This window comes from Anser anser (assembly GCF_964211835.1).
Source record: "Anser anser genome assembly, chromosome: W".
NCBI lineage: Eukaryota > Metazoa > Chordata > Aves > Anseriformes > Anatidae > Anser > Anser anser.
In genome coordinates, this window is record NC_139731.1 from 991,015 (window position 1) to 1,010,505 (window position 19,491).

The following is a 19,491-nucleotide window of genomic DNA, read 5'->3' on the forward strand; positions in this document are numbered from 1 at the left end:
TGGGCCATTCAGTGGATAAGAAATTGGCTGGATGATTGCACCCAGAGAGTGGTGGTCAATGGCTCTATGTCCAGGTGGAGGCCAGTGACGAATGGTGTACCTCAGGGGTCTGTCTTGGGACTGGTGCTGTTTAATATCTTTATCAATGACGTAGTGGGATTGAGTGCACCCTCAGCAAGTTTGCAGACAACACCAAGCTGAGTGGTGCAGTCGATACAACAGAAGGAAGGGAAGCCACCCAAAGGGACCTGGACAGGCTGGAGAAGTGGGCCCATGTGAACCTAATGAGGTTCAACAAGTCCAAGTGCAAGGTGCTGCACCTGGGTCGGGCCAATCCCAGACTTGAGCACAGACTGGGAGAAGAACTCACTGAGAGCAGCCCTGCAGAGAAGGACTTGGGGGTTCTGGTGGATGAAAGGCTCGACATGAGCCAGCAGGTACATGCTTGCAGCCCAGAAGGCCAACTGTGTCCTGGGCTGTATCAACAGAGGGGTGGCCAGCAGGGAGAGAGAGGTAATTCTTCCCCTCTACTCTGCCCTTGTGAGGCCCCACTTGGAGTGCTGCGTCCAGGTCTGGGGCCCCCAGCACGTGAAGGATGTTGATCTTTTAGAGTAGGTCCAGAGGAGTGCCACAAAGATGATCAGAGGGCTGAAGCACCTCTCCTATGAAGACAGCTGGGGCTGTTCAGCCTGAAGAAGAGAAGGCTCCAGGGAGACCTCATTGTACCTTTTCAATACTTAAAGAGAGCTTACAAAAAGGATGGAGAGGGAGGTGAAAACATGATGTACCTTACCATAAATAAAGACTTAATTGTCTGAGGGAAGAAAGCCTAAATAGTTTCCCATTCTGTTTGGTGCTATGTTTCAAAATAGCTGTGTCACCCCTGTTAACCCATAAGCTCCAATACTTTGTTTAAGCAAAGCAGAGTGGCTCCAGGTGAAGTTGACAGGGTGTTACTGAGCAAATCCAATCTGGGATGGATGGCCACAAGCCAAGTAGCCAGTGCTGGGAGTGTGACACAGAAAAAAAAAAATGTTCCACAGGCTAAATGTCTAAACCAAATAAACGTGCAGAACACAAAGGCAAATATATATGCCAATTTTATGCCTCATCTGTAACTACCAAATATTATGAATAATTTATTATCAGGGTTGAGTGTTTCTGTATCATGTTTTGACCTCTGCTGTACATGTACTTCTGTTGCACATTCCCTTTTTATTTGTCACGCTCATGGCCTACCGCAATCAGTGCCTCATTCCTCCTTTTATTTCCTTTTTCCAGTGCACTGTGACCTGTGGGCAAGGGCTCAGATACCGTGTGGTTCTTTGCATTGATCACAGAGGGATGCATACAGGAGGCTGTAGCTCTAAAACAAAGCCACACATAAAAGAAGAATGCATTGTACCCACTCCTTGCTACAAACCCAAAGGCAATGAGAGAAAGATTCTCATAAAGTTTTCAGCGTTTTTCCATGTTGAGCAATTTTGTTTTGTCATTAGTAACACTGTTTCCACCTGCACTGAATTCTGAATTTTCACATTTAAGGCCTGCCATTCCTGTTCCAGTTTGCCTGCTAGCCAGGTAGAGTGAATGCTGGCTCTTCATACTTATAAGCTCTAGGGTTTTGTTAATTTGTGATCCAGCAAGCAAAAATACATGTAAATTTGACCACAGTGTAAGCAGTTTAAACCACATTGATCATATCAAAGCTAAACTTGCACTGTATTCTAAAGGAATTAAATATGTAAATAACATTCAAATTAGATAAACATAGCCATAATTTTAAAGAGCCTGTTCACAACTTGGATGCTTAAATCAGACAGAAGCAAGCATTGTGTATTGCACCATGAAGTTCCTCTTATTAGCAAGGCTGCAAAAATACTTGAAGCATCTTTATACAAGGGGGACTCACAATTGGTATGGTTTCTTGACTTGGGCCCCATAGAGAGTAAGATTGGGGTAAATTCCCCACAGTTTATTGAGAGAAGGACAAACTTCTCGAGCCCTTTGGATGTTCTTATGGGATAGAAGTCCCATCAGTCCTGGAGACTAGGTAAATGGGCAATGGCCAGTAGCACCAGTCCCAAGAATTTGTTTCCACAGGTATATCAGTGTGTATGTGTTTGTATGTATGTACATCTCTATTGATGAAACCTTTTTGTGTCTGTACCTTCAGTAATTTATGGTAATTTCTGGGCTCCAGCAATGTAGTTGAACTTAATCAGAGACTTAAACTCCAACATAAGAAAAAATCTGAAAAATGAATTTTTCCTTCTGAAAAATGAATTGCTGGTCCATATTAAGAACCTTTATTATGAAGTGGCCTGCGACTTCATACTGATCCGAGGTGGAAGAGTGAAATTTGGAATTTTAGTTTCTGTGCTCACCGGCCTGTATTAGACAAGCTTGTCAAGCTGCAGTGTTTCAGTCTGTCTGGAACATGGGAATTCACTGCATCTACCAGCCACCCAGTGGCAAAACCCAGATGCAGAGCCTCAGGGGAGCAATGGGTGTGTTTACACTGCACACTGCTGGACAACATGAGCTCAGTCAGCCCATGTTCCAGGATGAATAAAAGGCTCGTGCTGGCTGCGCTAGCATGACTCTGAGATGCAGTGGGCTTGGGCTCAGTCAAACAGCCACATTTATGGGGCTTTATCTGTTTAGAATGTTCAGATCCCAAGTAAAGCAAACTCCTGTTTGCCTGCAGCTTGCAGTGTAAGCAAAATGCAGTAAGATGCCAAAAATCAGGTGGTGTATACCACCCACAACTGACTTCTGCCTATGGAACCTGGGAAAAGCTGCAAGACCAGCTAGGAAAGCTATGCTTGCCTGCATCAAGAAGACTCTTCAAATGGGATTTGTCTGGGAACAAATGGCTGTTGTACGTCTGCTTGCTGGAAGCAGACTCTTGCAACAGAGTGGCATCTTTACCCTAGATGAATTCTTGTGCTGCACCTTGTAGTACATACATCATTAGTATCCGGTTGTAGGTGGTTATTTCTTTCTCCCATCTTTTCCCATGGGATGGAAGGCTCTACGTGAAGAATACTGTTTTGATTGGGTTTAATTTTACTCTTCATCTTGGTTCTGCAATTCTCTCTCAGTTCTTCCTCCATAATGAAGGTGGTAATGTTTGAAGACCCATGTAACTGAGGGCTATATCATGCTTTCAGAAGAGAACTGGACCAGACATTCTCCAGAGGTCTCTTCCAATCCAAATTATTCCATTTATATGATGGAAGCTTGTAATTTTTATGTCATGAATCTAGCATTATAAATTTAAAGCAGCGGTTGTAGTAAAGTACCTCACTTCTGTTGAATGTGTTAATCTTAGCATGTTTTTTCCTTCTGGAGCTGGATTAAAATAAAGCAGGAAAACAATGTTCCTAGCTGATTAAAATATCAAAACAAAAACTGTGGAATACACTTTTACTTTAATGCACTGTGCTAAAGAAAATCAAAATGCAAATAGTTGATGTTATTTATTTCATTTTAGTTTATTCAAGCACTCTGTTTTACACCAATAATGGGAAAAAAGGATAACCCTGGATTAAGAAATGATTTTCAATTTTAATAGAGAATGTGCATTCATGTAATAGAACTTTATGTATAATATAAGATTTAAGTGTTTTTCACTGGAACTCTCTGACAAAAACAAAGATTTTACCTTAATCTCCAAAATTAAAATGTCTTCAGTAGTTTATGTTAGGAGTGGTTTTCTTTCTTTTTCTTTTTTTTTTTTTGTCTAAGCACACTGTATAACATCAACATTTCTGATCCTCCAAATCATTTTACAATGTAGATTATAATTGACTTTATCTGTCTCTGCTGTTGAATACACACCTCTAAAAAAGAAATCTTATTTAAAAAGTCATGTAGCAGACAACTGTACATGAGAGCTTTTGCTTTTTACAAGCACTTGCATCCAAGGAAAAAAAGTGTAGAAGCAAGATATGGCTTTCCAAAACCCATAAAACAAGCTGCAATGCATATAAATAGAAATATCTCCTACATTTTTTGGATAACAAAAGCGGTAAAATATGGATTAAACTAAGAGCTGTGCTGGCAAATATTCATCCTCAAATGGCACTAATAAATATGTTAGAGTAAGAACTTGGCAAGCTATTTCTGGGAGACAGGCATAGTAACTATATTACTGTCCCTTTTTTTCCCGGCTAATATCTTGCTCCAAGAAAAGCTGCAGTAGTTGTGAAATCAAGTTGTAAATTATTGTTCCTCGATGATACATCTAACAGTTTGGAAATTTCATGTACATATATGAAAAGGTCATTCTTATCCACAACAAAGTTACAGAAAATTCTCAAATATTCTGAATGACATTAATCTGCTCCTATTGGCAAATAAATATCTACACATTATCTAAACTTGAAAGGCTTATGTGGCTTGTGAATGGCAAATAAGCCTATCCCTTGTTCTCTTTAGTGGTCTGAATTTCACTCTGTTTTATTTGTGTTTTTACCCTGATCCTGGCCCAAAACATTTTTGTTAAAATGCAGAGCTCATTTTCAAATTATGGTGCCAAATTTGCTCTTACTTCATACTCCTGTAGAGCTAAAACAGCTCCACTGCCTTCAGCTGAAATGCTCCACTTTGACACCGCATGAGAGCGGAATTTGGCTCAAAAAATGGAATGGCCTTGCACTCACCAGAACAGAGCAACTCTTTATGTTGTGTGCATATCCTGGAGGGGAGAAAAAGCAGCTCCACTGTTTTCCATCAGAAATGACAGAAAAAGTATCAAGCTCGTTTTTTAAATCCACATAGCCAATGAACTGATAAAGTTGAAAATATAGCTTGACCATTTGATTACAGTTTCTCTGGGTTTTGTGGTATCACTCATCAAATCAGGATTTTCTTCCTTTTTGTAATCTATCAAAAACAAGATTAATGTGTCTTCTGAAGTTCTAAAATTCAAGAGTGAGCACAAGGAGTTTATACATTTTGCCTTCACAGCTTTCAATGAAGGGTCGTTACACTTGCAAGTCTGACTCCAAAAAAATACTTTTAAATATGCCTAGTTTTGTAGCCCAGTTGCGTGTTCTGAAATGTGACTTAATTCACCTTAGAACACCATAGCGTTTTTAGCTGCAATAATAAACTATCTGGTCATATAACTAATCTCGTGAGCTTTATAATCCAGGTCACAACTCCATAATAAGAACTCCATAATTCTGTCCCTTGTCCCCTTTCTCTTGTCCTCAGCCTCCATGTGAATGAAGACACACATGAGGCTAACTCAGTGAGAGAGGAGAGGCAGGCACACATAGGAGCATTGCTGCATGGTTTTTGTTTTGATGTGCTTGTGTTTGTTCTGTAGAGAAACTTCCTGTGGAAGCAAAGTTGCCATGGTACAAACAGGCTCAAGAGCTGGAAGAAGGAGCAGTGGTGTCTGAAGAACTATCGTAAGTCTTAAAAAAATTTTCACAATAGTTCCTTGTGAGATGAGGATCTGGAGCTGAACTGACGTGGTGGAAATTAGTGCACTTAAGGCTGTGTCACATTTAAGTATGAAGAGGCACAGTTTAAGAGGACAAATGCAGACTGAATTTGAATAAATATATGCATGTTTTATTTAAGGTCATTTACAATAATATTATAGTGTGAGTCTGTCTACCTAAAGTAGTTATATGATGCACAACACCATTGTGTCTCAGCACCTCAGCATCTTTATTTATCATCACAATAGACCTGTGAAATAAGAGGTAAAATACAGAGCAGCCAGTGAGCATCCCCACCCCCACCCTACCCCCCAAGAATAGTGTAGTAGCAGCAAATGAAGTGAATTAACTCTAACAAAAAATAAATTAAAACCTCAGCCCTATGGTTTGGATTGCTTTATCATCATACTTCATAATTTCATGCGTTTTTCCCAACCTGCTTTCCTAGCCACTTAATCGCCCTTGCCTAGCTATCTTTGCAAGAGTGATCTCAGTCAGCACCTTGTAACCCATTCATAAACCCAACTCGTCCTCCTGCCATGGAACCTCTTGGATGGCAGATTTGCCTATGTATATACGTTGACAATCCCCTTGCACGCCCTAGGCTGCCCGAAATAATGGAAACTGCATTTCTCCTCTTAGGTATATAGAATTAATTCATTCTGTCCCTATTTTTCTTCTTTTTCTTTTTTTCTATTCATTTGTCTTCTGTTTTGTGTATTTTGAGTCAGAAGGACATGGAGGGCATAAAATAGTAACAGTTAGTGCTGAAGAAAAAAAAAGGAAGCCTACAATGAAAAACTGGAATAGAATATTTCCATATAGAGGTGATAGCTGCCTTTTTAACATATCAGTAAGAAAATCTAATTGTAGGAATCTGAACTGGTATACCAAATTCATGACATGGTGCTGTTGAAAATATGATCTAGCAGTTTCCACATGCACTCCACTTCATTAACAGCAGAAGTGCAGGAGAATTTAGAAAAATTAAGTGACCTAAAAAACTCTCAGAAATTCCTTTAGAATTGTGTTTTATTGTACTTTATGAATAATTAATCATCCTTAGCCTAATAAAATAGCAATGAAAAGGACACTGCAGTAAGAATGGCATATCATATAAGCCATTAGCAATGAGACTGAGAAATTACAAATACTATTATGATTATGTTTCAGATTTTTTATCCTGGAACTATGAAAAATGAGTGCTATAACTGTAACTTGTGTTCATAGTTTAATCAGTATCAGTTCCTCATGGCTGAGCACATGGTATTTTAGTTGCAACTGCAGCTGTGTATTGGACTAATAAATATTATTCATTATGCAATAGAATTGTAATTTTGGCACAGATTCAATTCTCCTGAATTGAATTTGTGTGCAACTGGAACGTTGACACAGAGCAAGAGATATACATAAAGCACCCTCCGAATAATAAATTTATTAATCCATCTCTCATGTGTACATAAATGCATACATGTATACACACATGCATTTATATACACACATTTATAAAACTGCAGATATTCACACGTGTATATATATATATTAGTAGCAGCTATAGCATATAATATAATAAGCCGTTTTACTGTTTCCAGAATAAACTTTGTTAGTTGATTCATTCACAAGCAAAGTCTAGAAAATTCTGTATTTCTGAATGTTTGCTTGTGGCTTGCTACACTATAGTAAACCACTTAACTAAATGTGCATTTAGCAAACTGCAATTAACTTCTGAAGGCGTAAATAAAAATATGTATTGCCAGGTATTTTACCAAATGGAATCATGCTGATATGTGGTCATATTTGGAAAAATTTGCAGCAATTTCATACAGTGGCAAAGTTTTAGGTAAATTTTTTGAAGACTGTTGTTAGTACTGTAGAAAAAGAGTGCAGTAATATTTTATATGACTGTGTGTAGCTTTAAATATTAGCAAGAAGGGATTTGTATAGAATAAGCATATGCATTTTAATAAAATACTCTAGAAAAGCTTATGTGTGTATTACTTGTGGTGCTCTAACAGGGAAAGAAGAAGGAGTTCAAGAATTTTAAATAGTTTTAATTGCATCTATGACATCTTACTTTACAGTTTTACTGTTGCAATAAAGGCCCTGACCGCCAAAGGTCTTGTTATCTTTTTACCCCATCTCACGCGACAGTTTAATGATACCAGTGGGATACTAATACAGTGGAGCACTGTCTAGTCTAAGTTCATTCTGCCATGGGGCAACATTTTGTACATTTCTTTCTCCTTACAAGGCACGACTCTGCAAGCATGAATAATCTTTATTTTAGGCTGATGAGAAATCGATATGACATTAAATTTAATTCAGCTATAGATTTTTATACATGTTGACTAGTAGCTAAAATAGAGGGTGAAAAGTCAGACTCTTTGTACAAACTTTCCCAAAGCTTGGAGATATCCATGTCTTGTGTTTAGCTTGGAATGATTTCTAGTGATAAGGCATGAGCCAGAAAGGCCAAATAAAAACTTAGAAAGCTTGTGCTGAAAGGCACATCCATGCAATCCCTGTCTGTAAACCTTAACAGCCATATGCACATTGTTTCAGACTATCTAATCTGTTGACAGTGACCTTGAGTGGTGAACTTCCCCAGAAAATTGGTTTCAGTGCTTCACTATTAATAGTGTTTTTCTTTAATTTCTAGCTTTAAACACATATTCAATTTAGGTTCTGTTTATTAGATTTTTAAAGGTATATAGTGACATTTAAAAAAAAAAAGACAAAACATTCAGAATTCACCAAGACACAGTTAACAATCAACTTTGGAGCCAAGTTTTATAGCATCACTCGACTACATAACAATTTCAAATACACCAATACGTTGAAAAGTAAGGTGAATTACAGGATAATGCATCTTTTGGCTTCTCCTTCTCTAGCTAGAGAGACACAAGGTAGTATCCCATGGCTCACCATGCTGACAGATATTGGACTATCACCCATGTGTATTGACTGATAAATGGTCAGCGTGGAGTGTAGTTGCATGCTAATCTAAGTGTCAGAAATGGTGAGATTTTTTTTAGATGCTGGATCAAATGCCAGCTGGTGTGAGACTGTGTGTGATGTTGCCAGCTCTTTTGCTGATTGTGAATTTGAGTAATTAGAACATGACCACCTATTGACACCTATTTGAGCCAGCAGTGTGCCTTGGCAGCCAGGAGGGCCAACCGTATCCTGGGGTGCATCAAGCACGGCATTGCTAGTCAGTCGAGGGAAGTGATCGTCCCGCTCTACACTGCGCTGGTGCGGCCTCACCTCCAGTACTGTGTGCAGTTCTGGGCACCACATTACAAAAAGGACATTAAACTGTTGGAGAGTGTCCAGAGAAGGGCAACAAAGATAGTGAAGGGCCTAGAGGGGAAGACGTATGAGGAGCGGCTGAGGTCACTGGGCCTGCTCAGCCTGGAGAAGAGGAGGCTGAGGGGGGACCTCATCGCAGTCTACAACTTCCTCTCAAGGGGGAGTGGAGGGGCAGGGGACCTATTCTCCATAATCACCAGTGATAGGACCCACGGGAACGGTGTTAAGCTGAGGCAGGCCAAGTTTAGGCTGGACATCAGGAAGAGGTTCTTCACCAAGAGGGTGGTTGCACACTGGAACAGGCTCCCCAGTGAAGTAGTCATGGCACCAAGCCTGTCTGAATTTAAGAAGCGATTGGACCGTGCACTTAGTCACATGGTCTAAACTTTTGGGCAGACCTGTGCGGTGCCAGCAGTTGGACTTGATGATCCTTATGGGTCCTTTCCAACTCGGGATATTCTTTGATTCTATGATTCTATTTGATACTGTTTATCTACCTAAGCATCTCATTTCTTTGTAGTGTCTTACTTTGCTGTAAATATTTTCAGAAGACACATCAGGGCTTGTAAAAAATAATTTTAATTGTGTGCTTCCCCTTCTCTGAGCAGGCCTTCCCCTTGCCCTAATTCAGTAGAGCGGAGCTGGTTTGAGGGTGGGAATTGAACTGAGGGAGCCAGGACAGGCTTTCTCTGAGACCCTACACCTCAGTTTGTCAGGGAGATAATGATGGGGAGAGGAGAGACAGCATGGAGTGGAGAGGGAGAAGTTGTAAAGCAGGAGACCTCCAGAGAAATGGTAAGCCAAGTGCTGAGAAGGCAGTACTGAGTTTGTGAGTGTATCTGCTAGAAGCTGAAATGCTGGAAGTTTCTTCAGACAAGATATGTTTATGTGATTTTCCTGCTTGCTCTGTACTGATGCAATAGCAACTGATTTCATGACTGCACATAGGTAGATGTCAGTAAGGACTCATCCTTCTATACTTCATCTGATGTTCTTCCTGAGCTTTCTTATGTTATCAAGTCACTGCCCCCCTTCTCCTCTACAGACAGGATAATTCTTTGTAGCCAGCAGACCGCACTTTGCCCCTAACACTGTCATCTCTTCTTCATTATCATTCTTCAGGCAAAGAAAGCAATTCCCATCTATAAGCAACTGTTTTGTCCTCCTCAAAGTTTACTTTTGATTGGAAACTTAAAAGCAAAAGCAGAAATTTTCCACAAAATTTCTTGTATATTTTGAGGTCTCATGCTGCCTTGTGATTATAATGACTTTCTATTGAATAATTTTTTGTTATGAAATTGAAAACTATGAGTTATAAAGCTACATACATTTTTTGCACTGTCCTTCTACCTGTAATTTGTGATCATTCTCTAAATTGTGCTGCTAGGGCAGCAGATGCCGCAGTTTTATTCCGTCTGCGTCTAATGACTTCCATTGTTTATTTCTTCAGGATTTTCCAAAGGAAGCAAGTCTTAGAGTTTAATTTTGTCTGTATATGTCTGTCTGTCGTTTGCCTTCCTCTTCCCTCAGTTATGTCTGAATTTATTGCTATTAACGGAATTTGACAGAGGTACAAAGTTATCACAAGGAGCTTTACCCCTCTGTCAAATTTGGTTAATATTCACCAGGAAATTCAGTGGTAGTTTCCCGCATGTTTCACTGAAATAGATGGTTAGGTAGAAAACTGTCAGCCTACTAATTCCCCATCTGAAGGAACACTTTCTAAAAGAGTTTGGTCCACAAGAGAAATCAGAGAATCCACTTGGGCTTTCAACCTTAAAATCCAAATCCATGTTAAATTGGTCTTCATTGGTTCTGCTGGTCAAAGAATTACTTACAACAAGTTCAGCCACTTGGAGGCTAGACGGGACGGTTAAATTTGTGTTTGACCTGCTGCATCCCTACACAGAGTCAATTAAATATTAATTTTTGACAGAACTAATAGGAAATACTCCAGACCAGTAAGCAAGTATTGTAATCTCTGCTAAGACAAAGGTGTAAGGGGAGAAGTCCTTGCTGTCTTATGGCATTGTATGCATTGTTCTCCTATTTCTGTCCATCTCTGAAGCGACCATTCAGTAGGCCTTAGAAATACATTATTTCTATTTCTATATTTCTATTTCTGTCTTTGATAAGACATTATCAAAGAGAGAAGCCACAGTATCTTTCTGTCTGACCTCTTGCACTGTAGCTGATTACACCAGCACAACATTACAGTGGAGTCAGAAAGAACAGTGATCATGACTTAAAAAGCATGGGTTCTTCTGCGTGTAATGAGATTGGTTTTATGGGTGTGGGGGGGGGGGTGTTTAAAAGATTTCTGTCACTAACTCTTGAGAAATGCTTTTGTATGTTAACACCATACCCAGCTTTTAACATATTGCCATAAATAACCCTTGTGCTAGCCATAAAAAGAAGGGGGAAAAAAAAAAAGCAAACAATAATATCTGGATGCCAGATGGCACCATCGTAGTGATGGGGCCACTTCAGTAAGAAACAAAAGGAAATTCCTGACATGCATCAGTGGGGGGGCAGAGCCCTCCGGGAACTGGATTTGGACAGAGAGGCCAGTGTGGCAGTTACCCAATATCTCTTTCTTACTTTTCAGAAGGTATATACATTTCCAAAGACATGGAATCTATGCCATTCTGGTTTTCACTGTTAAATAGTTTCTACAGTTATGTCTATACCAAATTCACAGGTTAATATGTAAATTTGAAACTGCCTGCAAATGCTTTACTTCAAGAATTAAGTACATTATTTCTATTGCATTGCCAAAATAGTAGTGTTGTCACACAGATACTATCAAATGTTATGCTGTTGTTTGTCCTCCTTATCAGTGTTATATGACAAAGAGAAAGAAGCGAGTTTAGGGAAACTTCTCCATATTATGATCTAATTATGTACAATGAAACTATCCACATGGTCGGTCACAGAGATGAGCAGTGCAGCAGCCTAATATTAGTTAATGAGTTCTTACTATTCATTCAAGACACCTCTTTAGAGAATTACTACTGCTTAGAATAAATGTCTGATATCTGTAAAGGACAGAATCAGATATCTTTTCCTGGGTATTAAGACAGTGGTGAGCTTATGGAGAGCACCAATTATACAGAGTGATTTGACACAAAGTGGAAAGAAAAGACCATATTCAAACTAAACTGAAGAGAAACTATAGAGGGATAGATCATAATCACTCCAATTGGAATTGAACCTATACAAGTGCCTCTTGTGCCATTACTCTTACAGATGGAGCCCTGAGATTTTATTGACAGATGGTCATGACCTCCTCTGTTACACTTCTTGGAACAGCCCCAGTGCTGTGTGAGCATCCTGTGGTATTACCTACATGTTAAATCCCATAGAAAGGTGGCCTCTCCTGAAGAAGAAGGACAGGCTTGCATTTCAGTGCAAGACAAGGAGTCTGGAAGTCTGAGTTGAGTTACTAGTTCTGGCACAGAAGTCTACTAAGCCTTTGAACAAGCCAATGAGAACTTTATTTCACCAGTAGTATCTGGTTTTAGGAGATTTAAGAGATGGGTTTCAGTGCTTTTGAACACCCTGTCTTATTTGTATGTACGGTTCTCAGAATTTCAGCCTTTGCCTAAATAATGGATTTACCCAATGATGGATTTTTAAAAATGGCACTAAGTAATAAAAGCTGAGGGCAATATGTCATTTAAGTAGCAGTGGAAAAAAAAATTCTCAAAAGCATAAATGATATCAGTCTCTATACCATCTTTCTTTTTCGTGTGTCTGGAACTGAACCCACTGTGAACTGTGTGGAAGATCTCCCATTACTGAGCATTGAATCTGTCTTTGTGTTTCACTTCTGATTTTCTCAGTCACCTATATGTTACTTCATGGAGGGGAATATACAGCAATCCTTAGCCGTGCCTCAGCTAGTCTACAGAAGCTGGGTTTTTTTGGTGCATTCCATCTATATAATTTAAAAATAAGTTCTTTTAAATTACTAGGCAAATTGTTATCTAAAGAGGCATTCTCAAATGTAAACGTTAATACTTAATAATACTGACAAATGCAAATGGTCGTTGCAAAACTGAACTCGGCAAGTGGCACCTACCAAGTGTTCACACATTCCTACAATTCTGTGAACAGCTGAAATTTGTTTGTTCTTGCAGGTAAATTGTATGTGTACAGCCTGAATGCTGGACTGCAATGTGTTTCAAAAGTTGACCAATGTATTTGTATTAAGTGGTATATGTACAAACACCCATATGTTAGTTTTGCTGTTACATTAAAATGTATTTAAAAGTCTTACCCTACAAAAGCAATGAACTTAAACCTGCACTGTACCACACCTGAGTGAATCCTGTAGAAGTCCATTAATGTCAGTGGCATTACATTTCTTTTCCTCTGCTCATAGAGCACTGTGTGGCCCATTGTAGGCTTTTGTGCACATGGTAAATCATGCAACAATCCATTTCTTTTAGCTAACATTAATGTTGTGAACAATGTGAAGCATTAACAGCTATCAAACAAAAAAGAACATCCAAAAATGCAATTCATTGTTTAAGTCCAGAACTTGCTATTTTGCCAGCATGTTTCTGTAATGGGAAATGGTTGTTGGTCCATCACCATAAGTGCCTCCAGGTCAAGGAAACAAGCACAGGCATTTGTTTACAAGAGACATCAATTTCTAATTTTTTTTTTAAATGATAGTTTTCCACCTTTCATTCTAACCTGTTTCCTTTCAAGCTTGAGAAAACTGCTGCCTACACAGATGCCCAGGGGAATGGTAGGCAGAGGTGCCCTTCTGCCATAGCACAGCTACAGCTGGGTGCCACAATGTAGGCAACACTCATGCAGTTGGGTAGCAGCAGGCATGGTTAGGTCAATCATAACAGAGAAAGGTCATGATGTTCCCTCCTTCCAGCTTTCACTTCACCCAGTACTGTTCTCTCTAAAGTGGGAGCAAAAGACTTCTCTTTTCAACAGAGCACTCAGAATACACTCAATTCTGCATTTTTCTGTGAGGGAAAAAGTGTTATTTTTGCTGTGCAGAGGAATAAAAGATGATTTTTGATGCAATAGTAACATGCTAATCACTGGGAAGTCTGCTACGAGCCATAAAATATTCAAAGTAATCTGTTTGAGGCAAGAGTCATCTTTTTGTTTTTATTTGTGCAGCAATTAGCCCAGTTGGGCTTTGGCTGATAGCTACTACTGTAACAACACAGCAACTAGCCATTGTGTTTGTCTTACTTATTATGGCTGTTATTACAGGGACTGGTGTTAAAGCAGGATTTAATTAAACAATGTACAATGACATCTGAAGCACCTCCATCATTTCCTGTTTTCTAAAATATCTCCTTCTCTATAAACCTCCGCCACTTTAGTTTTCAAAGAAGACACAGTTGTGAGCATACAGAAAAGCACAATAGTGCGCAGTGGAAGATATGCTATATGCAGAACAAATAACTTTAAACCCATGGAATTGACTGCTTATTATTCACATACTTTTTATGTTCTGTGCTCACCATTTGGCAACATTTATCATTAATGACCACACAAAGATATCTCAAAGCCTTTGTAATTTCCTTTGTAATTAAATTAAGGATGATGGAAAATTCGGAACCAGTGTATGTATTTATACTATACATTCACATCACATAAATGTTCAGTATATAATGACAACTCCTGTTTGGAGATTTTATATTTTGTTGTTGTTGTTGTTTGTATTTTTTTTTTCTCCCACTCCCCCCCCTTTTTTTTCCTGCTTACACCTCTTGGTTCTACCAATTCACTCTGTGCTTCAGCAGCCAGCAGTTATATTTGAATAAAATTGCGTTTCAAATGTATTACTTAAAATGTAGAAATTGAGCCTGGAAAGCTGAATAAAATATAATTTCCTGAAGGTATTCCAATATTTGCATTATGAGTTGCTGACAAGGGCAAAATAAAGTAATATGTGGCATTTGTAGGTCAAGTATCATTTCAAAAAGAATCCAGTATGCTTTATTAAAGTTCTTACTTCTCTTTTGTTTCCTTTCTCTTTTGTTCCTGTGTTTGTATGGGTGATATACATCATGTGTAAATACTGAGTGTGTAAAGTGTCTCTGTTTTTCTAAATGAGTAATTTTAATGCCTGGCAAAATATAATCCCTTTTGGTTTGGAATACAGCAGCCCTTCAACAAGGCAAAGTTACACAACAATTCTGAATGTTAAAAAATACAGGGAATAGGGCTTTTGATGAAGACATCCACAGTGACTTTTTTTGTAACCTGATTAAGATTTTTACATCTTAGTTTGTCATGCCAAGAAGCTTTATGTTCAAATTAATCAAAGTATCTAAATCACAGTGGCTGACATGGACTGTTTAATCTGTGACAGGAGGTTTTCTGCATCAAAACAGTATTATAATAATAGCACAGAGAAAATAATATGAGTGGCCCACCTGTACTGTTAAAAACTATAATCCCTTCAAAATGAAAAATCACCAAATCACAGAATTGTAGGGGTTGGAAGGGACCATGAGAGATCATTGGGTCCAATGCCCCTGCCAAAGCAGGTTCCCTAGAGCAGGTTGCCCAGGTAGGCCTCCAGATGGGCCTTGAATATCTCCAGAGAAGGAGACTCCACAGCCTCCCTGGGAAGCCTGTTCCAGTGCTCCATTACCCTCACCGTGAAGAAGTTCTTTCGCGTGTTGGTGTGGAACTTCCTGTGCTCTATCTTGTGGCCATTGCCCCTTGTCCTGTCCCCACAAACCACTGAAAAGAGGTTGGCCAAATCCCTCTGTATCCCACACCTCAGGTATATATACACATTGATGAGATCCCCTCTCAGTCTTCTCTTCTCCAGGCTGAACAGACCCAGGTCTCTCAGCCTTTCCTCATAGGGAAGATGCTCCAGACCCTGTATCATCTTTGTGGCCCTCCACTGGACTCTAACGGTCTTTGAAACAAAACCAATCTTTGTCATTTGCAAGATAGAATGTCTTAGGATAGAGAAATGGAATCACTTTTCATTGTTAGTTTCTCAAAGGTTTTCCTTCAGAATGAAATCTTGCAGTTTTGAGAGCAGTATAAAGAACAGTTCCAAATGTTCCAATAATATATAAAATCCATTTATTTCCATTGTATTACTTCCCGTGTATAGTGCTAGCAATGGATACGAGGGCTATAACAACATGTTATAAGCACCCACAAAAAGTGGGTAGAGAAATGCACAGTATCTGCTCTAAGAGACCAAGTTGTTCCAGTGAGGGATCCTGGTACATACAGGCTGTGGGGGCACCAAGTTCCCCTCTTGGTTTTGGATTCAGGTTTTTCCTTAGTGAAGGGAAGGTCCTTTTGTCAACTAGAGAAAGGTAGTGGATTAAACAACAACAAAAAAAAGTGCATACAAAAACTGTAAAGGATGATAATCACAAAACTAAATTTCCTTTCTCTCCCTATCAGGCTGTTCATAGGATTCTCAAGGTAAGAAATGAATTTCCAATAGCTTTAGGTAGACCTACTCTGTGGAACAGATGTATGTATTGCCTTCTGCCCTGGAAGGCAATGCCATTTTTGAGGAAAATGGCACCAAAAGTATAGAATTCGGTCTTTTTTGCTTATTGTAAAGATAGCTGCAAAGTGTTTTGATTAACGTATATATAGACCTTCAGAGGCAAAAATCTGGAGTATGTAAGGGTTCCTAATCAGAGAGACAAGAGTAACAGTCAGAAAAATCCAGAATAGAAATAGAACACTCTTTTAATAATGAGAACGGAAATGAAATGCACTAGGAAAAATAATAATAATAGTAAAAAGCTAAAAAGATGGTGGGCTTTTATCTTTTCATGGTTTTGAATTAAGTTTTAAAGACAGTTTCTGCAGCACAGGTTCAATGGTTGACATTATTTTCCTCAGAACACTGTACGTAGTATATAACAGCCTATTTAGTAAGTTTTAATGACATAGCTGTGTTATCACCTAAGGCAAAGGTGCTTTAGGTTGAATCCTAGAAAAAAGTAGTGGGATTGTGGTGCACATCAGGAGTTTCCAGGACTCCTTACATTGAGAGCTTTTAGGATAAGCATAGGTGCTCTCAGCATTTGTCTTCCTATCTGGAGATGAGATACTCCAAAAGTTCTTGAGAGCCTTTCTACTGTTGCTGGTGAGTTGCCAGCTCAACTCCTACATCATGGTTTTTATGTGTATTTCATTATAGCATGGTGATAAGGTGAAGCATGTATTTTTCATTAAACGGACTTTGGCTTGGACTGGCCTATGCTACTTTTGCTTGCCTGGTTGTTTATGGACATTGCTCACCTTGTGCTCGCTCTTTCCCTCACAGGTTTATTCCTGAGGCTTGGTCCTCCTGTAGTGTCACCTGTGGAGTGGGCAGCCAGGTGCGGCTTGTGAAATGTCAGGTGCTCCTGTCTTTCTCTCAGTCTGTCGCTGACTTGCCCATTGATGAATGTGAAGGTCTAAAACCTGTGTCTCAGAGAGCCTGTTACAGTGGCCCTTGCAGTGGAGAGGCAACTGAATATACCCCAGAGGAAACCGACCTGCTCTATGGCAGCTTGCAGGAATTTGATGAGCTCTATGACTGGCGATATGAGGGCTATACAGAGTGCTCAGAGTCCTGTGGAGGAGGTAAGTGCAAAATGTTTCTGTGTTGCATGTGCTTTCCCTCTTTAAGTGCATGCTTTTCAGTGAGAACACCCATGGACTTGTTCCTTTGATGCATCTATTTGAAAAGGCTTGGATGAAAACTGTAAAATGCCCAAGTGCATGACATGTTTTACACAGGACTTTGAGGCTCCATGTTCTGGCTGTCACCAAGAATGATCAATGTTTCATGTATTACTGTTTCCATGTATCTGCAGATCATTCAGATTGCACTCACACAAAAATTGCTGAAGTGATTTTGTGATACAGGCAAGAATCATATGTCATTTTTAGTTTTTATCTCTTGACTTGTGCTGTGCAAATATAGACGTGGAAACAAATGGTCCTCCCATAGCAGATGCATTTGATTATTGATATTCTAAGGGCTCAGCTGGTTCTGTAACTCCTACCACTAAGTGCCACTAGTTCTGATCTCACTGCTAAGAAAACATATGGTAAAAAAGTACTAATGGTGTAATTGCCTGAAGCTAGCAGACTTGATGCTTGGAGCTTCTCAGTGTTAATCAAGGTCACAGGATCCACATGTTAGGGAATACTAATGTGCTCTGATATTCATTTTTCCCATCATTTTGTCTAGCTAGTTCTGAAAAATAAGCTCTCTCCATTATTTTTAAATTAAATCTTGATTTTGTTAGGTGCTCTCTTTTTACATGAGAAGTTTCAGGCTACATATACATAAATACAGAATGAATACACTAGGACTGGAAACCACTCAATAACTCATGAATGCTTAAGAGTTTGATCTACACAGATTTACCAGTAATATGTTGCAAACTTATAAACAACAGTAATAATTAATGGAAAATAATGCAAGAGGTTTCTAAGCTTACTATTATCTTGCTGATGGTAGTCAGTGTTTAGAGCAGTTCACAAAGAGTTGTCATATCATTGCCTCTATTGCTTTGATTCCTACATAAAAAATCTGACACTAATGTATGCTAAGTGGTGATGAACACTGACTTTACAGGAGTATCTGTCACATATTGAGTCTACTAGTGAGCACTAATGATTTGTCACATTTGCGCTGTGAATACTGAAACCTTAATATCTTCTAGAAATGTCCTGTTGAAATGAAGTCATTTCTCTAAATACAGTGATTATGTGCATATTTTTCCAACATAGACTGAAATGACAGAGACATTTTGCTTTATAATTGTCAGCAAAAACCTTTAGCCAAGATTTCTTTTTGTCTGATGTCAGCTCCAAATTTTGCAGATTAGCAGATGCTAAGTCAGATACTTTTGCAGCCATAGGTGCAAGACAGGTCAAACTAATTTTATTGGTTTTGGAATCTCAAGAGAAGAAATTGGATAGATGCAGAAGTAACCTTTCACCTCCTAGAAGTAGCAACCAGAAGGAATTAGTTAGCCATTTAGTCTGCTGTTAGTGGCTGCATTTCCCAGAGCTGTCATCAAATATCATGTAACAATTATTCTATTCTGGTAGATATAAACATAGAAAATCTCATTTGATGGTATTTTGAAAGTTAACTTAAACTGCTTAGATTCATGTCCCACCCTTATACCATTTTGTATTGCAATTTCCCACTCAGAACTGATTTCTTTTTTTCAGAGAAAGCAATTTTAAAGAGAACAGCTTTTGTTCTGGTAATATTGTCCATAATAGTGCTTAGAATTCACTTATTTGACAAGCAAATTTCTTGAAGTTCATACACTTTTTTTAATGGTCTCCATACTGTGGAGCTTCTGACAGACAGTAGCTCTTTATATCCTCTAAAGGTACAGTGATCCCTCTGTTGATTTAAAGTTTGTAACCAATCGCCTCATTGACCTATCAAAAACAGAGGATAGATGTTATCAATATGCTGAAATGAATTCCATGTGAGAATCAAGGAGAAGCTGAAAAAAGTGATTTTGAGCACATTTGTTTGCTGCTAGAGCAAGCTAGATTTTTTTTTAGTCATTGGCACATACTGTTATAGCCAGCAATCTCTGTCATTACCAGATCTAGGAACAACGGACTAGCTAAGCTCAGGAGGAGCCTTTTTCTTCAATACCCAGGCCATCAGACAGGATTAATAGTCATACTGAAATCTTTATAAGGTAAAAATTTGCAA

At 38.9% G+C, this 19,491-nt stretch overlaps 1 protein-coding gene and 1 pseudogene across 3 annotated transcripts in view; both read left to right on the forward strand.

Moving 5' to 3' along the window:
* LOC310888671 (ADAMTS-like protein 1) overlaps window positions 1–1,818 on the forward strand; it is an 83,307-nt gene extending 81,489 nt beyond the window's left edge. Inside the window, exon 8 of one of the 2 annotated variants that reach the window (XM_083815608.1) lies at window positions 1,282–1,816. In XM_083815608.1, coding sequence (XP_083671734.1) covers window positions 1,282–1,530 — 249 coding nt within the window. In that variant the 3' untranslated portion in view covers window positions 1,531–1,816. Of the gene's footprint in view, window positions 1–1,281 lie in introns of both variants that reach the window. The other variant, XM_083815609.1, reaches the window with a different exon arrangement.
* Window positions 1,819–2,440: 622 nt separating this feature from the next.
* The window catches only part of LOC310888607 (ADAMTS-like protein 1), a 106,006-nt pseudogene continuing 88,955 nt past the window's right edge, over window positions 2,441–19,491 (forward strand). Inside the window, exons 1-3 of the transcript XR_014589229.1 lie at window positions 2,441–2,510; window positions 5,342–5,426; window positions 17,077–17,378. The product of XR_014589229.1 is annotated as an ADAMTS-like protein 1 (transcript). The remainder of the gene's footprint in view (window positions 2,511–5,341; window positions 5,427–17,076; window positions 17,379–19,491) is intronic.